Source organism: Pristiophorus japonicus, chromosome 14 (assembly GCF_044704955.1).
Source record: "Pristiophorus japonicus isolate sPriJap1 chromosome 14, sPriJap1.hap1, whole genome shotgun sequence".
Classification (NCBI taxonomy): Eukaryota; Metazoa; Chordata; class Chondrichthyes; family Pristiophoridae; genus Pristiophorus; species Pristiophorus japonicus.
Window position 1 is genome coordinate 39272962 of NC_091990.1, and position 25346 is coordinate 39298307.

General features: G+C 44.6%; 1 protein-coding gene across 1 annotated transcript; it reads right to left on the reverse strand.

Moving 5' to 3' along the window:
- Nucleotides 1-575: 575 nt before the first annotated feature.
- Nucleotides 576-25346, reverse strand: utp11 (UTP11 small subunit processome component). Its single transcript, XM_070898489.1, has 8 exons — nt 25237-25346; nt 17257-17318; nt 16357-16459; nt 11942-12055; nt 8504-8597; nt 3233-3363; nt 2640-2750; nt 576-817 (listed from the first exon to the last, which is right to left on the reverse strand). Exons 1-8 carry the CDS (start codon nt 25297-25299, stop codon nt 734-736), a joined length of 762 nt encoding a protein of 253 aa, XP_070754590.1. The 5' UTR covers nt 25300-25346; the 3' UTR covers nt 576-733.

A 25346-nucleotide genomic window follows, 5' to 3' on the forward strand; every position in this document is an offset into this window, starting at 1 on the left:
AACAGGGGGCATAGTTTCAGAATAAGGGGTCGTCATTTTACAACGGAAATGAGGAGGAATTTCTTCTCTCTGAGGGTCGTGAATCTTTGGAATTCTCTACCCCAGAGAGCTGTGGAGGCTGGGTCATTGAATATATTTAAGGTGGAGATAGACAGATTTTTGAACGATAAGGGAGTCAAGGGTTATGGTGAGCAGGCAGGGAAGTGGAGTTGAGACTAGGATCAGATCAGCCACGATCTTATTGAATGGCGGAGCAGGCTCGAGGGGCCAAACGGCCTACTGCTCCTTTTATGTGCTTATGTGCCTGTGATGGGACTTAAATATGCCCATGACTGTTCCCCTGTACCCCCCCCCTAACAGTACCATCAAAAAAACTGCACTTATGATTTTTTTTTTTTTTTTTTTTTAAGTACTTTTGTTCGTTGAAGTCATATTGTTTCTTCATTTGAAAGGATGAGATTGATACCATACTTCCATATTACATCTGAATTCAATGCAAGTGTTTGCTGCTTTACTTTCCTGTGACCCGATTAACAGCAGTCAACAAAAAGCACGTCAACAAAATAAAGTAACTGTTCTCTTCACATTCATTTAATGTTACGTTGACAACAGCCAGCCCATAAATCTTAAATGTCACAAAAAGACACAGAGGTCTGAAACCCAATCTCCCCAGAAAATCTTCATGGAAAGGGTATCTCATTATGCGATATTCTAACTGCCCGTTATAGATATGTCAGCGTTTTCTCTGAAACTGGAATTTATAAATGGCCGGAGAGTTCACCGTTTCTTTCTTTACTTTCACCTTCTTGGTCTTGTCCTGTGAAAAAATCATTTTCATTCAGGTAAAAATGATGATAGACGTTTGCCTCTACACACACACACACACACACACACACACACACACACACACACACACACAATGGGCCACATTAAATCCAGGCAGTGAATTCATTTGAATTTTGGAATTCTATGAGTTTGATTTTATTAGGTTAATACAATTTCACAAAACACTTCAAATCTGCATTTGTGGCTTAAAAAAAGAGACACTCCCCTTAAAATACAGCTCAGGTTTATTTTCCTCTGGTAGCATGGCAAAAAGCTACATTAAAATATCACACAAAGAAATTTTGCACAAATGAATTAACCAGTGCAATCAGAGGAAATTAAAGTCTTTAAAATGTCAATGTTACTAAATACAGGCAATTCATTTGCTTAAACATGTGTACAAACTCACTTACAATACACTCACTATCATTTCTATTTGTGTTGACAAACAGAATTTTTTTTTAAAAAGAAAGGTTGATGTAATCTTCTTAGAAATGTGACCCAGATTCTAACACAGGCGGGTTTACCATACTGATGGGCAATGTTCCCTGTAAGCTGCGAGACCTCTTTCTTTTAATGCGTGGTCCTTTTAAATTTCTGGGCATGGGCGGTATTTACGATGTAAAAGCCGGTGAGCGGTCTGCGCAGGACCTTTCTCATTACTGCACGGCTGCGCAGCTTGGAGAGAACATTGCTGATGCGTATATTTTCCCATTACACCAATCAATGTTCGCTCTAATTTTTTTTCTCTCTCCGCAGGCCCTTTAATTTTGCCGCGTGGTATCTCTTCCTGCAGCAGCAGCTAGTGAGCGGCCTGTGCAGGGCCCCAGGATCGGTGCGCGGCCATGCATCTTCGGGGGACCATTGATACCAACGGATTATTTTGGATCCCTAAAAGAAATTTCATACAGCACGGCCCCACTTCTCCCCCTTCGCCTTTTTGTGGTCATTAAGCAAAGCGTTTTCCACTTTGGCAAACAGTATCAAGGACTCTCAAATAAAGACAGATGCAAAATCAAGCTCCCAACGAGATGCCTTCACCAGAACAGCAGGAAAGCACTCCAGGATGTCCAACCTCCAGTCCGCAAGCTCTGGCAATCTGGTCCTCAAAGCACAGGCAACTCAGTCGAATTTGTGCTTGTATTATTCACTGGGTTGCGCGGTTTGAATTCTGTGGGCCTGGAGAGTCGGAAAGGGTTGTTTTTTTTAGTGCTGTGGTCTCATTGGTGAATAAATGACCAAGATCTAGAAGCAGCAGTGACTTGAGATATGCGCAAATTAATGGAAACATGGGCACCAAGGCTCCATGTGATACATCAATGCAGCCAAGGCAAAAGCTTGGCCACCCCAGCCCTACCACTCAGTAGCAGCCTTCCTTGTAATCTTTCAGGCAGAAGGCAATTTATGCCAAATTCTCAACTTAGCCCATAGTTAGGCCGGGCTGCCCAGACATTAATTGTATTTTGAGCACATAGAGCACTGGACAAAAATACTCATACCTCACTCTCTTTCTGTCCATAGCTTCACTGTTTCCATCTCCTTTCCAGGAAAGGGAAAGTTGGGTTTAGTCAGGAAAGGAGGGTCCTTAACCATCCAAACATTACAAGGATGACTATAACTTAATACAACTAACTGCCATGGAGTTCACTTCTGTCTAAGTGGCCTCAGATTGAACATTCAATGCTTTATCTTGATTTCAAATTTACAAAAGATGGTTATGGTGAATAATGCAGTTCCACCCGAATGCTGTGTACAGATCTATAAAATCCACAATACGTGGAACTGCTGTAAGCCTATGAGTTCAATGTACTTACCATGAGGTCTTTGCGAGTCTGGATTTTCTGGGACACTACAAACATCTTCTTCTCTCTCTCAATGTGCTGTTTCAGAAGGGAGTATTGGTGCTTTCTCTGTTGAGCAAGTTTCTGAAAGGGAAAATTATAAATCATTGTGAAAAAGAGAGATAATAATTGCATATGTGAATAATTGGAAAAGGGGGAAAGAGAGGAGAGCTTGATTCAGGTTTGATTAATTGCTGGTTTTCCCTGCATTTACAAAGAAATATTGCTGCAGTAACATGCTATTATAGCAGGCACTTTTCTCTTCACAACATACACTTTAATGTGCTCGTAAAAGAATCTAAGAATGAATTAATACTAACAAATGCTGCAACGCTGCATTTCACAGCAAACACTGTGCCTTGTGCAACATGGTCATGATATTCCTCACAGCTGGACCAATGACCCTGTGCAAGTTATCAGTCACAAGTTTCAAATGACAGTCAGATTGGGAATTAGTTTGCCATTTTGACAATCATCTTTCTGAAATGCCAACATTGCTTTAGTGTGTGTTTGACTAATCTCATTTTGTAAAAATACACTTTAATCTGAACGTGATTTCCCGTTACCTTTAGAGCACGGGGATGAGTGACTCCTTTAATTTTTTCCTTCTGTAAGGTTTCAATCGTAGGTCGGTTGTACACCCGGTCCACCAGCTCTGGGACAGTATTGAGGCGCTTTGCCAAGTCAAATTCTTTCACTGTGCACAAATGTAAATGTGAGAACGTTTTCAAATATAATGGAGCAATCAAGTTTCATTACAGTAAAATCAGAGCAGAGCAACAGCAAAGCATGCCACTCCATCAATACACATTGCAAACAACTGGAATCGTACACAGTACAATTGTGTACAGCAGTCAGGGCCAGTATGGTGCCATACAGACCAAAGAGGTCCCAAGTATGATAATCAATCTATGCTGAGCTGGTTATCTCAACCAGGGCAGCAGTGGAAGAAGGTACATTTGGTTTGGTTGCGGAGGGGGGGGGGGGAAACTATATTAGAAGGGTAGGCAAAGGTAATGTGAGCTTTTTAAAAACAGATGTGAGTAATATTGCAAATGAAAATAAGGAAATGGCAGATTTGTTGAATAATTACTTTACGTCAGTCTTCACAGTAGAGGAAGAGGATAATATATCTGACATTTCAGGGAAACTAATAATGAATCAAGGACTGGATGTCACTAAAACTAATGTAAGCAAATAAACAGCATGAGGAAAAAAATGACACTAAAGACTGACAAATCCCCAGGGTTTTAAAGGAAGTAGGTGAGGAAATTGCAGATGCTTTAGTCAGAATCTTTCAAACCTCCCTCAATTCAGGAATTGTTCCTTCAGATTAGAAAATTGTATTATTTAAGAAAAGGTGGGAGACCAAAACCAGGAAATTATAGACATGTTCGTGTAACATCTGTTGTGGGGAAGTTATTGGAATTAGTAATTAAGGACAGTGTGGCATTGAGAAATTTGAGCCAACATGAATTTCTAACGGGTAGGTCATGTCTAATGAATCTAATGGAATTTTTTGAGGAAATAACTAAAGTAGTAGAGAGGAGAATGCCTATGAGTATAGTTTATATGGACTTCCAGAAGGCTTTCGATAACGTTCCACAGGAGTGACTGTAAGCTAATATTAAAGCTCATGGAACGGAAGGCAAATTATTGACCTGGTTGGGAGATTGGTTAGGCGGTAGAAAGCAGAGTAGAGAGAATGGGTATGTACTCGAATTGGAAGGGGGTGACTAGTGGTGTCCCACAAGGATCTGTGCTGGGGCCTCAACTATTCACTATATTTATTAGTAACTTGGATAACACAATAGAGAGCCAAAATATCTAAATGTGCTGATGACACTAAAATTGGTGACATAGTAAGTAGTCTAGGCTGGAGCATAAAATTACAAAATGAGACACTGAAAGATTAAGTGAGTGGTAAAAACTGTGGCAGATGAAGTTCAACGCAGGTAAGTGTGAGGTCATCCATTTTGGACCAAAACCAGCTTTTTTTTTTTTAAATGGTGAAAAGCTAGGAACAGTGGAGGTCAAAAAATATTTTGGGGTTGCTGTACACAAATCACTAAAATGTAGGGATCAGGTACAAAAAATAATTTAAAAAATGGCTAATGGAATGTTAACCTTTGTAACTAGAGTGCTAGAATATAAAGGGGAGAAAGTTTTGCCACAGCTATACAAAACCCTGATTAGACAACATCTGGATCACTGTGTACAGTCTGGGCATCGAACCTTAGAAAGGATATATTGGCCTTGGAAGGAATGCAGTGCAGAGTCACTAGAATGTTGCCAGAGTTCCAAGGGTTAAATTCTGAGGAGATTTTACATAAACTCGGCTTGTATTCCCTAGAATATAGAAGGTAAGGGGTGATTTGATTGAGGGTTTTGAAAGGATTTTGAAAGGAATTGATAGGTAGATGGAGAAACTTTTTCTGCTAGTGGGCGAACGTAGGACAAGGGGACGTAACCTTAAAATCAGAGCCAGGCCATTCAGGAGAAAAGTAGGAAACACGTTTTCATGCAGAGTGGGAAAAGTGTGGGAAACTCTTCCACAAAAAGCAGTAGATGCTAGCTGAATGAATCATTATAAATCTGAGATCGCTAGATTTTTGCGAGCCAAGGGTAGTACAGATTTATGACGTTATAGCAGGTGGATGGAGTTAGAATACAGATCAGCAATGATGTCATTGCATGGCGGAACAGGCTCGAGGGGCTGAAAGGCCCTGTGTACTGGCAAATCCAATTCTTGATTATAGGGCGTAGTACAGGATAGGGCTTCGTGATGTTGTTCTGGCTGTCACATAACCTGTCAAAGCTCACTTTCTGCATTCATAAATGAAGAATGCTGAAGTACAGGATGGCAAGTAGCACACGTGAAACATTACAATAGCATCAGTAAATACCCTCAGGAAAAGGGAACAGGAAAAGGAAGAATTCAGCAATGGGGCATGCCAGTTATTAGCTCGGTAAGTCACTAACATTTTATAATTTATGTTAGTATATTGGGCATTAAGTAGGAGGACGAGAGTGCATTTCTATTCCTGTAAAAGTGTGCGAAGAACACAAAATCAGCTTATAATTAAATTATGATTATTACAACGTATGGCAAAGTATATAATTTATGTTGTATTTAAATAGGCAGTGCATCAATCACCAGTGATAACAACTGAAATAACTCTTAAAGCTTGAAAACAAAAAGCAGACAAGATGCACTATTCCTTCCTCTTACTAATATTTTCGAGTATTGTCCTTCCTGAGGCAAGTGACAACGGGGCTGGACAATGGAGCATTTATCCATTTTACACAGTGTCGCCATGCAGTATTCTCTTCCAGGTCAGGTACAGCAATGGGCAGAAACAGAGAAACGGTCCCCATACTGTCTCAACAAATGTTCCTCTATTCCATCTTCAGACCAGCACTCCTTATTAAACATGTTATGTTTTGTTTCCATAACTATCAGTCACCTCCATCCTGATTTTGTCAACAGGGCCTTGTAAATTAACCACTCTCGGCTGAATTGATCTACTCTGCTCAAAGACTGATTCTTTGAGCACTGAAAAGCATTTTCAGCTTTCAAAGTACAATCTGCTTTCATATAAAACCTTTATATTTTTAGTGTTCAAAAGCAGAATTGGGATACCTGTGTAGAATATTTCTTAATCCATTGTTTTTCTGCAATTTAGTGTTTTTGCTCTATTTTTAAATGATGAAGAAATATTGCCGCTGACCCGAAAATTGTGTTCTCAACATGGTTCAGCAAGTTTGTCCAGTGAGCACCCGAGCCATTCATGGCCGGGAGATCCAGGTTCAATCTCTGGGCTGTGCTGGGTCAGCTAATCTCAGCCGGCTCAGTTACAGAGGCACTTCAGTAGGCTGTAGTGCTCCGGGGTTAAGGCGTGCATGCATGCGCGGCCATGGGAATGAAGTCATCACTGGGTTTGATCAAATACAAGAAAAGGCTCATTTGTGCAATGTATCAGAGGGCAATCAGGACACAGACCAGAACCCGAAAAAGGAGCCTAGGTCTTCTGGGCAAGAGCTAAATGGTGAGAAAAATCATTTCTTTTCATTAAAAAAAAGTTGAATTCAAATTGAATGTATAATATTTCTCAGAACAAGACGGAAAGTGATCCAAAGCAATGCAATTGTACAAGACTTAATGGCCCTGAAATTGAGGCGCCTGAAGAGGCCCCGCAAGTTCCAGGTTTAAGCGCAGGAAGCACATGCGCCTGAACCCGGCACTTGTGATCTTTTGACAGATCGCCTCCCCAGAAGAAGGGCCTTCGCGGGTGGAGATTTGGGCTATATAGATATAAAAATAAGTAATAACATTTATTTTTTCTATGAAAAACCCTGTCTATGAAGACGAGTTTATTTTTTAACACTATTAAAACATTTAAAACAAAATTTTAAAATACATTTTTTTCTAAAACATTTAATTTAATGCAATTGCTATTAATTTTTATATTTATGTTTGTGTTTTCTTTGATTTTAGGGGCATTCTCATTGATAGCAAGCTCCCATTACTATGAATGAGAATACTACATTGTGATTGGTGGTTCAGGCCCAGGTGGATAAGGTGGTTAAGAAGGCATACGGAGTGCTTGCCTTTATTGGCCGAGACATAGAATATAAGAACAGGGAGGTTCTGCTTAAATTGTATAATACTTTGGTTAGGCCACAGCTGGAGTACTGCGTGCAGTTCTGGTCGCCATATTATAGGAAGGACGTGATTGCACTGGAGAGGGTGCAGAGGAGATTTGCCTGGAATGGAGAATCTTAGTTCTGAGGACAGATTGGATAGGCTGGGTTTGCTCTCCTTGGAACAGAGGAGGTTGAGAGGAGACCTCATAGAGGTGTACAAAATATTGAGGGGCCTCGACATAGTGGATAGTAAGGGTCTATTTCCATTGGTGGAGGGGTCTATTACGAGGGGGCACAGTTTTAAGGTGGTTGGTGGAAGGTTTAGAGGGGATTTGAGGAAGGCTTCTGTATGCAGAGGGTTGTGGGGATCTGGAACTCGCTGCCTGGAAGAGTGGTGGATGCAGAAACCCTTACCACTTTTAAGAGATGGTTGGATAGACACTTAAAGTGCAGTAACCTGCAGGGTTACGGACCTAGAGCTGGTAATTGGGATTAGACTGGAAGACCTTTTGTTGGACGGAGCAGATATAATGGTAAGTATTACAGGGAATAGAATACGGCCAGGGTGATCTCCTGGACTAGTTTTGATCGCCTGGATGGGTCGGAGAGGAATTTTGCCAGATTTTTTTCTCCCTAAATTGGCCTGGGTTTTTATCTGGTTTTTGTCTCTCCCAGGAGATCACATGGCTCCGGTTGGGGTGGAGTGTAGAATGTTTTAGTATAAGGGGTGTCGCAGTTGTGGTAAGGTGGATTGGTTGGGCTGGGTGCTCTTTGCCTTTCCACCATTGTTCATAGGTTTATATGTAACCTTTAGGGTTGCTGACCAAGGGCCGTGTGGCTCTTTGTCGGCCGGCGCGGGCACGATGGGCCGGAATGGCCTCCTTCTGCGCTGTGAATTTCTATGCGATCCCAGGATGCGCATTCGCTCCTGGAACATGTGGGTCTCTGCAGCGGGCTGCATATCTAGGCCTCAGAGCGCAAGTGTTCGTTCCTCCACCTGGTACTGCCGTAAAAAAAAATTCGGTTGGAGGCATCCGCCCGTGGGAAGCCTCCGACCGCAAAATTTGACCCATTGTATTCAAATAATCTGTCCTTCTATAACAAGCTAACCCTTCATTACTAAATTCTTTAAAAAAACACAAGTTGTAAAATGAGGCACAGATCATATAGTATGTAACATGATACAGCACCTTCCTTTTTCGAATCACAGAAGAAGATGTGTTTATTGGGGGGCTTTCCATCAGCCTCTAAAAGATGGAGTTCAGACTTGAGTCGTTCAATTTTCTGCAAATGTATCAGAAATTGGCAAAATCAAATCAGTGCACATGAAACCTCACACAGCAGGCTAAATATTCCCATTATTTACTTTTCCCTGGATAAAAGCTATTATTGAAATCTGTGAAAATGGCATGTGATACCATGTAATGTTGTGTTTTATCTGACTGTCTCAATGACTGTAAAGTTTAACTGCTAGAGATCCAGAAGTCATTTTCAGGTTAATTGCTGTTGATGAGACAAGTTTATATTTTGGCCAGTGCCTGAAAACTTCAGAGCAACAGGTCAGAAGTCGTCAACATGCTGCCTTTCGTTCTCTTAATATACTTCTGACACTGAGCTGTGATGCCTCTAGTGGACCTGTGCTAGATAGCAACATGCATTCATAAGGTACCTTTAAGCTAGAAAATGTCCCAAAGTAGGTGTGATTTTTTTAATTAAAAGGAATAGAAATCAAGTCATGGTGGAAGAATTGGGATAAATGACCAAAGGATTGGTCAAAAAGATGGGTTTTGAGAAGATGTTTAAAGGCAGAGAGTGAAGTGGTGTGGTTTAGGTAATGAATTCCAGAGAGCAGGGTTGAGGCAGGTGAAATCACTACCACCAATGATGGGGCACAGGGAATGCAAGATGCACTAAAGCCCAGAGTCAGAGGACTGAAGAGTGCAGCTGGGAGTACAAAGCTGGAGGTCATTGTAAAGTTAGGTGGAGTGAGACTATGAATGTATTTAAAGATAAGGATGAGAATTCTAAATTCAATGTGTTGAGGAATAGGATGCTAGTGTCAACCAGTTGAGGAGATGAGTGATGAGCAACAGGCCAGGATATGGACAGCTGAGTTTTGCACGTGTTCGAATTCATGGATGGTTGAGGATGGAAGATCCGCAAGGAGACTTGTGGGAAAAATATTCTGGAGGTAACAAAACCTTGTATAAAGGTTTCAACCAGTGATTTGAAGTAGCAATTAAAATGGATGAAATGATAAAGATGGAAGTAAGCACCTTGGTGGTGAATAGGACATGGGAATTGAAACTCAGCTCAGAGTCAAATAGGATGCCACGGTTTTGCGTAGTCTTGTTCAGCCTCTGAGCGGGGCGGGAGGGATGGAGTCAGTAACAAAGCAGAGTTTATGTTGATGATGGACTTATAATGATGGCTTCAGTCTTCCCAGTGTTCACTTGGAGGGAATTTTGACACATACATGGCTTGATGTCGAACAGCCAGTCCAAAAGCACAGCGGTGGTAGTGAGGTCAATAGAAGTGACACCAAGGGAGAGTTGGGAATCAGCAGCATGAGCAGACAGAGCAATTAATAACATTGGCTAGGTTGGGGGGCAGGAATTAGGTGGGGAATGGATCGATGATGGTATGTGTCATAGAAAAGACGAGCTTGGAGAGTAAGGACGGAGTTGGACAAAAGCCTTTCTGTTCTCTGCCCCCCAGACCCCTCTCCTCCACCTCAACATGGGGTTGAAGAGAAGGGAGAAGAGAACAGAGAGTCATGTTGGCCATCTTGTACCCTAGACAAAAGGCCATACTTCATGTGTAAGCCTATACAGAGAGTGTTCGCTACTTGCTTGTAGGTAAGACCTAACTTCACTGATCTGTTTTTCCCTCTCCTTGGACCTAGAGGCACTGAGACCAATTACAACAAACCAGCTAAGATCAAGCAAATTAGCACAGACTGGAGATTGAATGTGTCACTCTCTTGATTTGTATTAGTGCTACACTGGAGGAAATAGTGGCAGGTCCCATAGCACGAATTGTAACAAACATTATAAAATATACCAGCCATTTTATTCATCTTATATTTTACAAATATTATAACCTGCATATTCTTAAACAGAAATGTAATTATTTAAAATCAATTTTCAATGCCCATTTCAAATGTCCTTTATTAATCGTCATGGTGAAAGACCAATGTTCTCTTTAAGCTTCCCGGCCACAGCACTCCAGGAAACCCGCGTAGCCGGCTTTTCAATGCAGAAACCGTGCATACATGGAACTTTGAATGGGCCACGCAGTCCTTTAAAGGGGCCTGCATGGCGTCCCAAAAATTACATGGAACATTGTCAATGACTCTCACTGATGTAATCAATTTGGTCTGATGTGATGCTAGCCGCTGGTTATGAGATGGCAAGTAAAAACATTATACAAAGTAATTTAGAGTTAATCAAGAGGCATATGAGGTCCCTTGTTGGTCTCCAGTTTGAGAATGTCTGAGGCAGCAATAAATATACAAGCTTAATACTGGATAAGGTCTATACACCACTCTGTAATCCACCCTGGGACTTTCTAATGTTGCAACTAGCTGGATACACAGGTAGGATGGTGCTGATAGTTGTTGGCAGTACTTGAAAAGGATACACAAATTGGAAATATAGATATATTTTGTAAAGACTGCACAGAGTTTGAAATGCCAGCAGAGAAGCCTACCCCTTAGATGACGAACCCGCAACAATAATCCCATTTCCCATAAGAAGTTTGATTATAGAAGAAGATTGCAATGAACCATCGTTCTCCCCTTGCAAACAGGTTCAATGCAGGTTCCATAAAACTTTCCCCGCTCTAAGTTAGCTAGGCAATATAATGTTGACTTAAAAAAATAAATTAAGTAGCAGCTGTACACGTTTTAAAAACAGTGTCTGGACCCACAGATTTTTCTTCTGCAATGCTGGAGAGTACTGTACAATACTTTAAATCTCATTCCTTCTTTCAGCACAGTGAACAATTCAAATATCAACAGAAAATGTTTTAGTGCCACCAAGTGGCCATTCAGTCGCTATTACAATGAAAGAAACATTCCATGAAATATAGAAAATAGGTGCCGCAGTAAGCCATTCGGCCCTTCGAGCCTGCACCACCATTCAATATGATCATGGCTGATCATGCAACTTCAGTACCCCAGTTCTGCTTTCTCTCAATACCCCTTGATCCCTTTAGCCGTGAGGGTCCCTTTTGAATATATCTAACAAACTGGCCCCAACAACTTTCTGTGGTAGAGAATTCCACATGCCCACAACTCTCTGAGTGAAGAAGTTTCTCCTCATCTCGGTCGTAAATGGCTTACCCTTATCCTTAAACTGTGACCCCTGGTTCTGGACTGGGGAAACAGCAGTTTGTTCATCACTGAGAATTAACAAGGTCACAAAAAGATTGTTGTAAAGGACATAGCTTCCTGTTCCCTTCAAACCAAAGAAGGGTTGGAGTAGCACGTACTAGAACGTCAAATATCAAAAGATTTATGTTGAAAAACACTGTGACCAATCCCATTTTTAAATGACAGATTTCGTGGAACTGACGGAGGGGCATTCTTGGGAAAACTACTAGCAAAGCAATAAAAATGAAGTCACCTTTGCCTCGGCAACCCGTTTCATTTCCACATATTTAACATCTTGCGTTCTCATGATCTTCAGCTGCTCCTCAGTTACTTCCTCTTCAGATTGCTTGATAACGTGAACTCCATCCTAAACAGCAAACAGATAGGAAGCAAAAGATTTCTTAAAAAATGCAGAGAGAAATAAAGTAGAAGTATTGTCTGCAATCCCTAATCTTTTCAGAACAGATGCTATTGCTTTAGATCAAGAGAAAACGTCTATACCAGTGCGAGCAAGCAAAAGCAGGTACAACAGATGTAGCCTCAGCCACTTGAATTAAATATGTACAGCAAATACTCAAAGGGCAAGAGATTTTTTTTTAAAAACAGTGCATGAAATAAAATTATATAGCTAGGAACAGAATTTAAACACAGATTATTTTCACTTAAAGGTGAAGGAACTTGTCTGTTGGCAACCCATACTCTTTTATAATGACTACGATATCCCATGAGTGAGAGAGACTGATAGATCACAACTAAAGTGAGTTAATTCTAAAGCTTACTTGTAAGGAGGAGTAAATCCTACCACAGACAAGGAGTATGCCTGTTAAGAACTGTATATTGTGCAGTTCAAGCAGTGGACTGGTCTGCATCATTATACAATAAAAAGGGTCCCTCACAACCCTCCGCGATATCTGTGCTCCTCTATTTCTGGCCTCTTGCGCATCCCCGATTTTAATCGCTTCGTCACTGGTGGCCGTGCCTTCAGCTGCCTGGCCCCAAGCTCTGGAATTCCCTCCCTGAACCTCTCCGCCTCTCTTTCCTCCTTTAAGATGCGCCTTAAAAACTCTTATCTCCTTATGTAACTGTCAAATTTTGTTTTATAACACTCCTGTGAAGCGCCTGGGGATGTTTTACTACATTAAAGGCGCTATATAAATACAAGTTGTTGTTGCCCCAGTGACATGGCAGTGGTGTGGAGCTATTTCATCAGTGTCCAAGATATCAAACAGCTTTCAAGAGTGTATGTAAAATAAATGTGTTTTGGGGATGTATAGCTTACAATAGTGCCAGACACTCCAGGTGGGAATATTAACTTGTATATGAACACCATCGTCCTCAAATTGCACTCTGCTGTGAAAATTTCCAAATATTCACAAAGAACAGGACTTGGAAGAAGACATTTACTCTTTGTTTGTTTAAATCAAGAGGTGCCAATTTCTTTCTTAGGAAACATTATAGAACCAGCAGGCCACATATAAACAACTAATCGATTGGCGTTGTTAAGATTGGCTGGAATTGTATAATCTGTTGATAATGTCAGATACATTTTGTCTGGTTGTTAGTGTATAGACTGAAGGGGATGCGACAAACCGTTCGTTTGGTTTGGAGGGAGGGAGAGGCTGCTCACTGTAGGGAGAATATCAAGTTGTCGTCGTCGCCTTCTTCTTAGGCAGTCTCCCAGAGTCGAGGATGACTTGCTTCCACACTAAAATGAGTTCTAAGGTGATGAGACCAATGCGGGACCTAGTCTCGATCACAGGTGGGGCAGATGGTGGTTGGCGAGACGGGTGGATGGGGACCTTGATTTGTTGGACGCTCCTTCCACTTTTTGTACTTCACTTCCGCGTGCCCCCAGCTAAAAAACTTGAAGTGTTTGGCGTCTTCTCGGATGCTTTTCCTCTACTTTGAGCGGTCTTGGGCCAGGGATTCCCAAGAGTCGGTGGGGATGTTCCATTTTTTCAAGGAGGCTTTGAGGGTGTCCTTGAAGCATTTACTCTGCCCTCCTGGAGCTCGTCAGCCGTGACGTAGCTCGGATTAGAGTGCTTGATTGAGCGTGGTCAATGCCTCAATGCTAGGGATATTGGCCTGAGAGAGAACGCTGACGTTGGTGCGCCTATCCTGCCAATGAATTTACAGGATTTTGCGGCGGCATTGGTGGTACTTCTCCAGTGCTTTGAGGTGCCTACTGTACATAGTCTATGTTTCTGAGAGTGGGTATCACTACTGCTCTGTAGACCATGAATTGGGTCTGTAGTGGATCCGTTGGTCAAGATCATGGCTTGCATGTCATCGTGGAGCAGGCAGAGGATAGTGACAAACTTTTGGGGGCAGCCAAAATGGAGGAGGACGCTCCATAGTCCCTCACGGTTGTCAGTGTCAAAGGCCTTTGTGAGGTCAAAGAAGGCCATGTACGAGGGTTGATGCTGTTCTCTGCATTTCTCTTGTAGTTGTCGCGTGGTGAAGATTTTGTCCATTGTACACTTTCGTCAACACGTACGAAAGCATGGGCCTTACACTAAACATCCATAAGACAAAGGTCCTCCACCAACCTGACCCCGCCACACAGCACTGCCCCCCGGTCATCAAAATCCACAGCACGGCCTTGGACAGCGTGGATCATTTTCCATACCTCGGGAGCCTACTATCAGCAAGGGCAGACATCGATAATGAGATCCAACAACGTCTCCAGTGTGCCAGCGCAGCCTTCGGTCGCCTAAGGAAGAGAGTGTTTGAAGGCCAGTATCTCAAATCTGGCACCAAGCTTATGGTCTACAGGGTAGTAGTGATACCTGCCCTCCTATGGCTCAGATACGTGGACCATATACAGCAGACATCTCAAAGCGCTGGAGAAGTACCAACTGCGCTGTCTCCACAAGGTCCTGCAAATCCACTGGGAGGATAGATGCAGCAATGTCAGTGTTCGCGCTCAGGCCGACATCCCCAGCATCGAAGCACTGACCACATTCGACCAGCTCCGTTGGGCGGGCCACATCGTCCGCATGCCCGACACTAGACTCCCAAAGCAAACGCTCTACTCGGAACTCCTACATGACAAGCAAGCCCCAGGTGGGCAGAGGAAATGTTTCAAAGCCTCCTTGATAAAGTGCAACATCCCCACCAGCAGCTGGGAATTCCTGGCCCAGTACAGCCCAGCATGGAGGAAGAGCATCCGGGAGGGCACTAAGCACCTCGAGCCTTGTCGCCGAGAACATGCAGAAACCAAGCGCAGACAGCGGAAGGAGCGTGCGGCAAACCAGGCTCCCCGCCCACCCTTTCCTTCAACCACTGTCTGCCCCACCTGTGACAGAGACTGTAGTTCCCACATTGGACTGTACAGCCAGCTGAGAACTCACTTTGAGTGGAAGCAAGTCTTCCTCGATTTCGAGGGACTGCCTATGATGATGATGATGATGTAGACCATGAGCTTGGTGCTGGGTTTGAGATCCTGGTTTTCGAACACTTTTTTCCTCAGGCGGCCGAAGGCTACACTGGCACAATGAAGGCGGTGTTGGACTTTGTCATCGATGTCTGTCTTGCTGGGTATGGGAAGTGGTCCACATTGTCCAAGGTCTCGTCATGGATCTTGATAATTGGGGAGCAGTACTGTGTGACGGAGGCAGGTTGGTAGAGAACCTGTGTCTTTATTGATGTTTAATGTAATGCCCAGACTCTCGTACGCTTCAGTGAAGGTGTTAACGACGGTTCGGACTCCGAGTGTGCACAAACGCAAGCGTCATCTGCATATTGCAATTCAATGACAGAGGATGGAACAACCTTGGATCTGGACTGGAGGCATCGGAGGTTGAACAATTTACCGTTTGTCCTATAGATTAACTCCACTCCAGCAGGGAGCTTGTTAAAGGTGAGATGGAGCATTGCAGCGAGGAAAATTGAGAAGAGCGTTGGTGCAATGACACAGCCTTGCTTGACCCCGGTCTGCACTTGCATTGGGTCTGTGGTGGATCTGTTGGTAAGAATCACAGCTTGCATGTCATCGTGACGCAGGCGGAGGATGGTGACAAATTGAGGACAGACGAATTTGAGAACGACGCTCCATAATCCCTCGTGGATGACGGAGTAAAAGGCCTTTGTGAGGTGAAAGAAAGCCATGTACAGAGGTTGATGCCGCTCCCTACATTTTTCTTGGATTTGTCGTGCGGTGAAGATCGTGTCCGTTGTGCTCCTTCGTGGACAGAATCCGCATTGCGACTCTGGGAGGAGCTCTTCAGCCACTGGGTGACTGCCTCTCTGTGGTGGAGGGAGAGGCTGCTCACTTTAGGGAGAATTTATAAAAACATTACTTTGAAACAGTAGGGCTTATTACAGCACTAATGTTAAATGAGGTTCTCTTTCCAAAGACTTGGTACCAATCAGATACAGTCTAAACGAATGTTAGGTTGGAACTGAAAATACTTAAAATCATCCTAGGCAATACATGAATTTCAGAGGATCTAGTCTACAGCAATTTATAAAGCCATATCTTGTTATATGAACAGAAACTCCACATCACCAGCACAACATAACTTGTACTTCTGGAACTGAGCAGAAACAATAGACGATCAAGTGATTATTTTTGAACTGAGAAAAGTTGAGCGTAGTAGTTCAAACAATATCTCGGTACTGCTTTTCTCAGCTACACCTAGTTTACAGCACTAAAGAAAACCTTACCTGGAGTTTGGTGCTGGTCATGCGAAAGTAGAATTCATCTGGATTTTTCTCCAACGCCTTTTGGCGTAATGCCTTTAGGGTGTTCTGTTTGCGATGGTAATCCCTGAAATGTGTGGTAACAAGTCAGCGGGCTTACCTCTAGAAAACTTTGGGATTGCAAAATAACTCAAATCTACAACATGACATCAATCAAGCTTAAATATGGCAAACTCTGGGACATTTTAAACAGAGGCTACATTCAATCTCGTTAGGATTCTTTTAGTGGATTAACAGTTCAACAACACATAAAAGAGACAGAAATTATGCTATCCCCTCCCCGCCAAAAGCCTCAACTTACCCAAAAACCTATTCAAACAGCATGTATTCTAAAAGCACTCATGGATACGTTTTTCCAGGACCTTGAGCAGCTTGCAGAGGATATCAGGTAGAGTCTCTGGACAAATATTCCTAAAAGTTTAAAATCCTGTAAGTCTAGATGCAGAATATTGTACACAAGTACAATCAGGATACAATACAGTTGTACCTCTCCAGTCCGGCATCCTCGGGACCTGACTGCTGCCGGATCAGAGAATTTCCCGAACTACGGAAGGTCTTGCTTACCGGTACCGGTGGGCAGTGCCCGCGCTTCGGTGTCTGTGCGAGTGTGTGCTGGCACCCTGTGGGCGGCTTCCTCAGCACCTGGGCAAGCACTCACTGACTGATGTTCCAAGCTGATCGTTGGACACACTGATGGCAGCCATTGCAGCCGACGAAAACTTAAAAAAAAAACGTCATTCCCTCAGGCCCAACTAATGCCGAACCACGGATGTTTCCGGATGAGTGTGTCCCGGACTGGAGAGGTACAACCTGTACTTTAATTCAAGCCAGATGCTTTGGACTTGTCATTTATGAAGCACTTACTGTGCACGAAGCTTGTAATCTTTCTTCTTCTCCAACAGACCCAGGCGCTTTCGAAATCCAGGCTGTGCACAATGGGTAAAATATATGTTAATGGGATTCTGTTCATAACATTTTGAAAGGCAATTTATTTTTAAATACAACAGATTCTCATAGCACTGCTCACATTAATTTGAATGACAGACTGCTTTACAGAAGGACATCAGTCTTATGCCATATAATGCACAAAGTATAATTCTGCAACTAAGATAGGGTCATGTGCCTTTAAGTCCAAAATCTGACAGTTAAGTAAACACAGCCTCGGGTTTAGTTGATTAGCGAGTCAAATTTCTCAATTGCAAAGTGCCCGTGAATTCCAGGTTCCAGGTCAGTGACTGACCTTTTAAAAACAAGATTACTTTGACATCGGGAACGTACCGGACACGAGGGGTGGGAATTTCCTGTGTATTTGCGCCCAGAGACATGCGTAATCAGGAAGTAAAGCAAATACCCAGCGTAAAAGGTCGAGGAAACTCAGGCACAAATGTGTTACGTGTATTATTACGCTATGCATCTCGACGCATTAAAATAGTGTCACCCCCCCCCGCCCCATTAAAGAGCCGTACACGTGAAATCCCTGCAATTATGCTGGTTGAAAATGGTGTAAAATTAGGCCCAGAATTTTAGGCGCAGCAGGAAAGAGTCATTTTTCCAGTGGTCTATTGCAATTTGTTTTAAAGCATTTAAAAATAATTTATCCGCACTGAGATCTGCACTGAAGTTTCTGTTTCTTTGAATGCATTTTTGTGGCATCAGTGCGAGTCACAATCAAAATTGAAAAGTTTCCACGATTGCAGAGTCTCAAACATGCTGTGCCTAATGTGCATGAATGGCGGTTAGGTGGCTTGAAACTTTTATTTTCATAATGTATGGTGCAAGTTCTGTGCTTTCCTCAGGCCTGCTTGTTTATGCCGATTCCCGCTTGTTTAAGCTGATGTTTAGGTTCCAGCGCATGGTAATGTGATTTGACGGGAAATTTCAGGCACAACTTGACCGATAAAATGGGTGCACAAGTGGGTTTCATTTCTCGATTACACCCAAAGAAGGAAGCAAATACTGAGGAATGAAGCACTTCATATTTTACACCTGGCTTCATTATCACATGCAGTACACAATAGGTTAGTAAAATGACTTCTACTTTACTCCAACAATATATTTCAACACAGCTTAGAAAAACATTTCATTTATCATTTGTATTTATCACACGGGCCTTCCTTCCAGCCTGCCAAAGTTGAATTTTACCTCAAGCATTTTCACATGCCTTTGGGTTTTGTGCGAAGTTGTGTTAAAAGGAAGAATTGTATTTATTAAAAAAAAGGTGTTACCACTGACCAAAGGCCAACATTTTGGGGTAACTTTAACCCAACCTGCATGTCGGGAAACTGGCTGTTTGGGTCAAACAATGGTTTACTGTCCAATTTCTTCAATAGAAAATAAAATTTGACACGGTGTAAAAGCGGCAGCCCACCCAGTTCGCTCAGTTTTCAACTGATTGTTATTTTAACCTAAATCACTCAGCCTTGGTTCAGTGGCAACATTCTTACCCTGAATCGGAAGGCCATGGATGTAAACATCACCTCAGGACTTGAGTATATAATCCTGGTTGACACTTTAGTGTAATGCTGAGTAGGAGGTGCCATCTTTGAGACGTTAAACCAATGGCCCTCCTGCCATCTCAGGTGGGCATAAAACATCCCGTGGCACTATACAAAGATAAGGGACTCTTCCCGGTGTCCTGGCCACAATTTATTTATTTCTGCCAACATCACAAACAGATTATCTGGTAATTTATCTCATCGCTGTTTGTGGGACTCTGCTGTGCACATATTGCCGAGTCCTGTCCTTACATTACAAAAGTAAATATACTTCAAAAGTACTTTGTTAGCTGTAAAGCACTTTGGGATGGCATGTGGTCATGAAAGGCACGATATAAATGCAAGTATTTTCTTTTCTCTCGATAGTATCTATCGTGTCCTCAGGAGGTGGGAAAACGCTTCATGACCAATGAATTTTGAAGTGTAATCACTGTTGCTTGTACATAGGCAACAAACTGTGCTGCATGTGGTGGCTGGGAGGGTGGCCAGTTTTACAAACAAAGTATTAGAATTGTGTTTCTGAGCTTGTTAGAAGTACATTATTGGGGGAGAGCGGTAGCTTTACTCTGCACCTTAACCAATATTGCACTGTGTTGTGTATCTGTAAAGCATGCACTCCCATGTTCTGCCACCAGGGAGCGCATCCCCTGAAGACCCAAGGGATCCCAGCATCCCTTGGGAGCACTGTAAATAAGCCAACCCCGAAGGCCTGTTCCTCACTCTGGAGTGTCTTAATAAAGACTGAGGTCACTGTTACTTTAACCTCCCTGTGTGCAGTCTCATCCGAGTTAGGAACACAATAACTGGCGACGAGTATACGAATCCAACGCAAAAGATGCAGCAAACTGTGGGCTTCCTGGAGAAGTTCTCGGAGGGTGAGGACTGGGACGCCTATGTCGAACGGCTAGACCAGTATTTTGTAGCCAACGAGCTGGACGGAGAAGGAAGCACTGCAAAAAGGAGAGCGGTCCTCCTCACGGTCTGCGGGGCACCAACCTACAGCCTCATGAAGAATCTTCTGGCTCCAGTGAAACACACAGATAAGTCGTATGAGGAGCTGTGTACATTGGTTCGGGAGCATCTTAAACCGAGGGAGAACGTGCTGATGGCAAGGTATCGGTTCTACACGTGCCAGCGATCTGAAGGTCAAGAAGTGGCGAGCTACGTCGCCGAGCTAAGGCGACTTGCAGGACAATGTGAGTTTGATGGCTACCTGGAGCAAATGCTCAGAGACCTTTTTGTACTGGGCATCGGCCACGAGATCATCCTACGAAAACTTTTGACTGTAGAGACACTGAACCTCAGTAAGGACATTGCGATAGCACAGGCGTTTATGTCCACCAGTGATAACACCAAACAAATCTCTCAGCACACAAGTGCTAGCAATGTTCATAAATTAACTGGAACTGTGTTTGCGAGCAGAAATGTACAGGGCAGAAACCACGAGTCTGCAACTGCCAGCAGGCCTCAGATGATCCAGATGACTCAGAGTCCGCAACAAAGGATGAATGTAAGGCAATTCACACCTTGTTGATGTTGTGGAGGCTTCCATTCAGCCTATTCATGCCGCTTCAAAGGGTATGTTTGCAAGAGCTGTAGAACAATGGGGCACCTCCAACGAGCTTGCAGACAACCTGCAAGCTTTGCAAAACCTGCTAACCACCACGTGGCAGAGGAAGATCGGTCCATGGTGGATCAAAGCAATTTCGAGCCTCAGCGTGAGGAGGCAGACGCTGAAGTACACGGGTTGAACACATTTTCAATGAAATGTCCACCTATAATGCTAAATGTAAAATTGAATGGCTTACCTGTAGCCATGGAACTGGACACTCCATCATGAGTAAAAAGATGTTTGAGGGACTGTGATGCAACAAGGCACTCAGACCAGCCCTGAGCCCCATCCACACGAAATTGAGAACGAACACCAAAGAGCTTATCACTGTCCTGGGCAGCGCCATGGTCAAGGTCACCTACGAGGACACGGTGCACGAACTGCCACTCTGGATTGTCCTGGGCGATGGCCCCACACTGCTTGGAAGGAGCTGGTTGGGCAAAATCCGCTCGAATTGGGATGACATCCGAGCGCTATCACATGTCAATGAGGCCTCATGTACTCAGGTTCTGATCAAATTTCCTTCCCTTTTTGAGCCAGGCATTGGAAACTTTTCCAGGGCGATAGTGTGGATCCACTTGGTCCCAGAGGCACGACCCATTCACCACAAGGCGCAATCGGAACCTCACATGATGAGGGAGAGAGTGGAAATCGAGCTGGACAGGCTGCAACGCGAGGGCATCATCTCCCCAGTGGAATTCAGCGAGTGGGCCAGCCCGATTGTTCCAGTGCTCAAAAGTGATGGCACGGTCAGAATTTGCGGCGATTATAAAGTAACTATTAATGGTTTCACACTACAGGACCAATACCCGCTACCTAAGGCAGACGACCAATTTGCGACGCTGGCAGGAGGCAAGACATTCACCAAGCTTGACCTGACTTCGGCCTACATGACGCAGGAGTCTTCGAAAGGCCTCACCTGCATCAACATGCACAAGGGGCTGTTCATCTACAACAGATGCCCATTTGGAATATGGTCGGCTGCAGCGATCTGCCAGAGAAACATGGAGAGCCTACTCAAGTCGGTACCACGCACGGTGGTTTTTCAGGACGACATACTGGTCACAGGTCAGGACACCGTCGATCACCTACAAAACCTGGAGAAGGTCCTCCAGCGACTGGATCACGTAGGGCTGCGACTGAAGAGGTCGAAATGCGTCTTCATGGTAACAGAAGTGGAGTTTTTGGAGAGAAAGATCGCATTCGGCCCACAGACGCCAAGACAGAGGCCATCAGGAACGCGCCCAGGCCATAGAACGTCACGGAGCTGCGGTCGTTCCTGGGACTCACCTATTTTGGTAACTTCCTACTGGGGCTAAGCATCCTCTTAGAGCCCCTACATGTGTTATTGCATAAAGGTGAGAACTGGATATGGGAAAAAACCAAGTAATTGCTTTTGAGAAAGCCAGAAACATTTTATGCTCAACAAGCTGCTTGTATTGTATAACCCGTGTAAAAGACTTGTGCTAGCATGTGATGCGTCGTCGTACGGAGTCAAGTGTATATTACAACAAGCTAACGTTGGGGGAAATTTGCAACCTGTCGCCTATGCTTCCAGGAGCTTGTCTAAGGCCGAGAGGGCCTACAGCATGATTGAGAAAGAGGCATTCGCGTGTGTGTTCGGGGTAAAGAAAATGCATCAGTACCTGTTTGGCCTCAAATTTGAGTCGGAAACCGATCACAAGCCCCTCATATCCCTGTTCGCTGAAAACAAGGGGCTAAACACTAATGACTCAGCCCTCATACAAAGGTGGGCACTCGCATTATCAGCGTATAACTATACCATCCGCCACAGGCCAGGCACCGAGAACTGCGCGGATGCTCTCAGTAGGCTACCATTGCCCACCACGGGGGTGGAAATGGCGCAGCCCACAGACTTGTTGATGGTCATGGAAGCGTTTGAAAATGATAAATCATGGCCCGCCAAGATCCTCTGCTGTCCCTAGTAAAAAAGTGTACTGCATGGGAGCTGGGCCAGCATCCCCATTGAAAGGCAAGAGCTAATCAAGCCGTTCCAGCGGCGAAAGGACGAGCTGTCCATTCAGGCAGACTGCCTCTTGTGGGGTAACCGCATAGTGCTACCCAAAAAGGGCAGGGAGACGTTCATCTCGGATCACCACAATACACACCCAGGTATAGTAATGATGAAAGCGATAGCCAGATCCCACATGTGGTGGCCTGGTATTAACTCTGACTTAGAGTCCTGTGTACGGCAATGAAGCGTGCGCGCTCAGTTGAACAACGCGCCCAGAGAGGCACCAGTAAGTTTGTGGTCCTGGCCCTCCAGACCATGGTCGAGGATCTATGTCGACTATGCGGGCCCATTTCTCGGTAAAATGTTCCTGGTGGTGGTGGATGCTTTTTCAAAATGGATTGAATGTGAAATGTCGGGAAGCACCGCCACCATTGAAAGCCTGAGGGCCATGTTTGCCACCCACGGCCTGTCTGACATACTGGTCAGTGACAACGGGCCATGATTCACCAGTGCCGAATTTAAAGAATTCATGACCCGCAATGGGATCAAACATGTCACCTCAGCCCCGTTTAAACCAGCCTCCAATGAGCAGGCAGAGCGGACAGTACAAGCAATCAAACAGAGCCTTAAACGAGTCACAGAAGGCTACTCCAAACCCGCCTGTCCCGAGTACTGCTCAGCTACTGCACGAGACCCCAGTTGCTCACAGGGGTGCCCCCAGCTGAGCTACTCATGAAAAGGACACTTAAAACCAGACTCTCGCTGGTTCACCCCAACCTGCATGATCAGGTAGCGAGCAGGCGGCAGCAACAAAATGTAAACGATGGTCGCGCCACTGTGTCACGGGAAATTGATCTGAATTACCCTGTGTATGTGCTAAACTATGGACATGGTCCCAAGTGGATCGTGGGCACGGTGATAGCTAAAGGGAGTAGGGTGGTTGTAGTCAAACTAGACAATGGACAAATTTACAGAAAGCACCTGGACCAAACGAGGCTGCGGTTCACAGACTGCCCTGAACAACCCACAGCAGACACCACCTTTTGCGAGCCCACAACACACACCCAAAGGAACGACGACATCACGCCGGATCAGGAAATCGAACCCATCACGCCCAACAGCCCAGGCTCACCCAGCAGCCCTGCAGGGCCAACAACACGCCAGCCCAGCGAGGGCACAGCCAACACACCAGAACAGAAATTTGTACCGAGGCTGTCCACCAGGGAAAGAAAGGCTCCCGACCGCCTCACCTTGTAAATAGTTTTCACTTTGACTTTGTGGGGGGGAGGGGGGTGATGTTGTGTATCTGTAAAGCATGCACTCCCATGTTCCGCCACCAGTGAGCGCATCCCCTGAAGTCCCAAGGGATCCCAGCATCTCTTGGGAGCACTGTATATAAGCCAGCCCCTAAGGCCTGTTCCTCACTCTGGAGTGTCTTAATAAAGACTGAGGTCACTGTTACTTTAACCTCCCTGTGTGCAGTCTCATCTGTGTTAGGAACACAATACACTGTGTTTGTGCGACTAAAGCTGGGTGCTTCACTTCACCACATTGGGATCCTTCACCTCGATAGAATCACACAGCACAGAAGGTCCTTCAGCCCATCGTGCTCATGCTGGCACTTTGGAAGAGCCAAGGTGGATGCAGAGAGGACGTTTCCACTGATAGGGAAGACTAGAACTAGGGGGCATAATCTTAGAGTAAGGGGTCACCACCCATTTAAAACTGAGATGAGGAGGAATTTCTTCTCTGAGGGTTGTAAATCTGTGGAGTTTGCTGTCTCAGAGAACTGTGGGAGCTGGGTCATTGAATAAATTTAGAAGAGAGATAAGACAGTTTCTTAACCGAAAACATAGAAACATAGAAACATAGAAAGGGAATAAGGGGTTATGGGGAGTGGGCAGGGAAGTAGACCCGAGTCCATGATCATATTAAATGGCGGAGCAGGCTCAAGGGGCCGTATGGCAACTATCTCCGCACCAGCAAAAATCAGTGCTTCTATGTCCTATTTCTTATGTTCTTATCCAATTAGTCCCACACCTCAGCTCTTTCCCCAAAGTCCTGCACATTTATCCATTCTAAGCGTCAGCTGTGGCTCAGTGGGTAGCACTTTCACCGATGGGTCAGTAAATTGTGGGTTCAAGACCCACTCCAGCGACTAACACATTAGCACAGCTGGCTCTCCCAGCGCAGTGCTGAGGGAGCGCAGTGCTGCTGGAGGTGCCGTCTTTCAGATGAGAAATTAAATCGAGGCCCCTGTCTGCCCTCTCAGGTGGACGTAAAAGATCCCACGGCGCTATTTCAAAGAGGAGCCGGGGAGTTATGCCCGGTGTCCTGGGGCCAATATTTACCCCTTTAATCAACAGCACAAACAGATTATCTGCTCATTATCTCATTGCGGTTTGTGGGAGCTTGCTGTGCGCAAACTGGCCGCCGTGTTTCGCACATTACAACAGCGACTACGCTCCAAAAGGACTTCATTGACTGTAAAGCGCTTTGCGACGTCTAGCGGTGAAAGGCGCTATATAAATGCAAGTCTTTCTGCTGAGTTTTCCAGTATTTTCTGTTTTTGTAAATATCCAGTTGTCACTTGAATGTTGCAGGGGTGTAACTTCCACCATGCCCACATCTGGAGCCCGGCTCCAGCGGCTGCGGACAGCCCTTACAGTCGGCTGGGATTTATCCTCCACCGCCACCATCCCTTTAAGCGGAGGGAGGGACGGACAGACGGACGGGACCGCGCCGCTCGGCCCCACACTCACCTGGCTCCGCTCCCGGTGGCTGCGTTGCGCCGATTTCTGCGCCTTGCTGAACGCGGCCGCCATCTTCGCCGGTCTCCAGGCACAAGCGGCTGCATCCGGGTCAGGGGTGA

Excerpts from the sequence above, each read along its gene's own strand:
- utp11 (XM_070898489.1), bottom strand. The coding sequence starts at position 25,299 with ATGGCGGCCGCGTTCAGCAAGGCGCAGAAATCGGCGCAACGCAGCCAC. Across the intron at positions 3,364-8,503 it reads CTGTGATTCGAAAAAGGAAG|TGAAAGAATTTGACTTGGCA; the intron begins GTGCTGTATCAT and ends ATTTGTGCACAG. Across the intron at positions 818-2,639 it reads AGACTCGCAAAGACCTCATG|GACAAGACCAAGAAGGTGAA; the intron begins GTAAGTACATTG and ends ATTTTTTCACAG.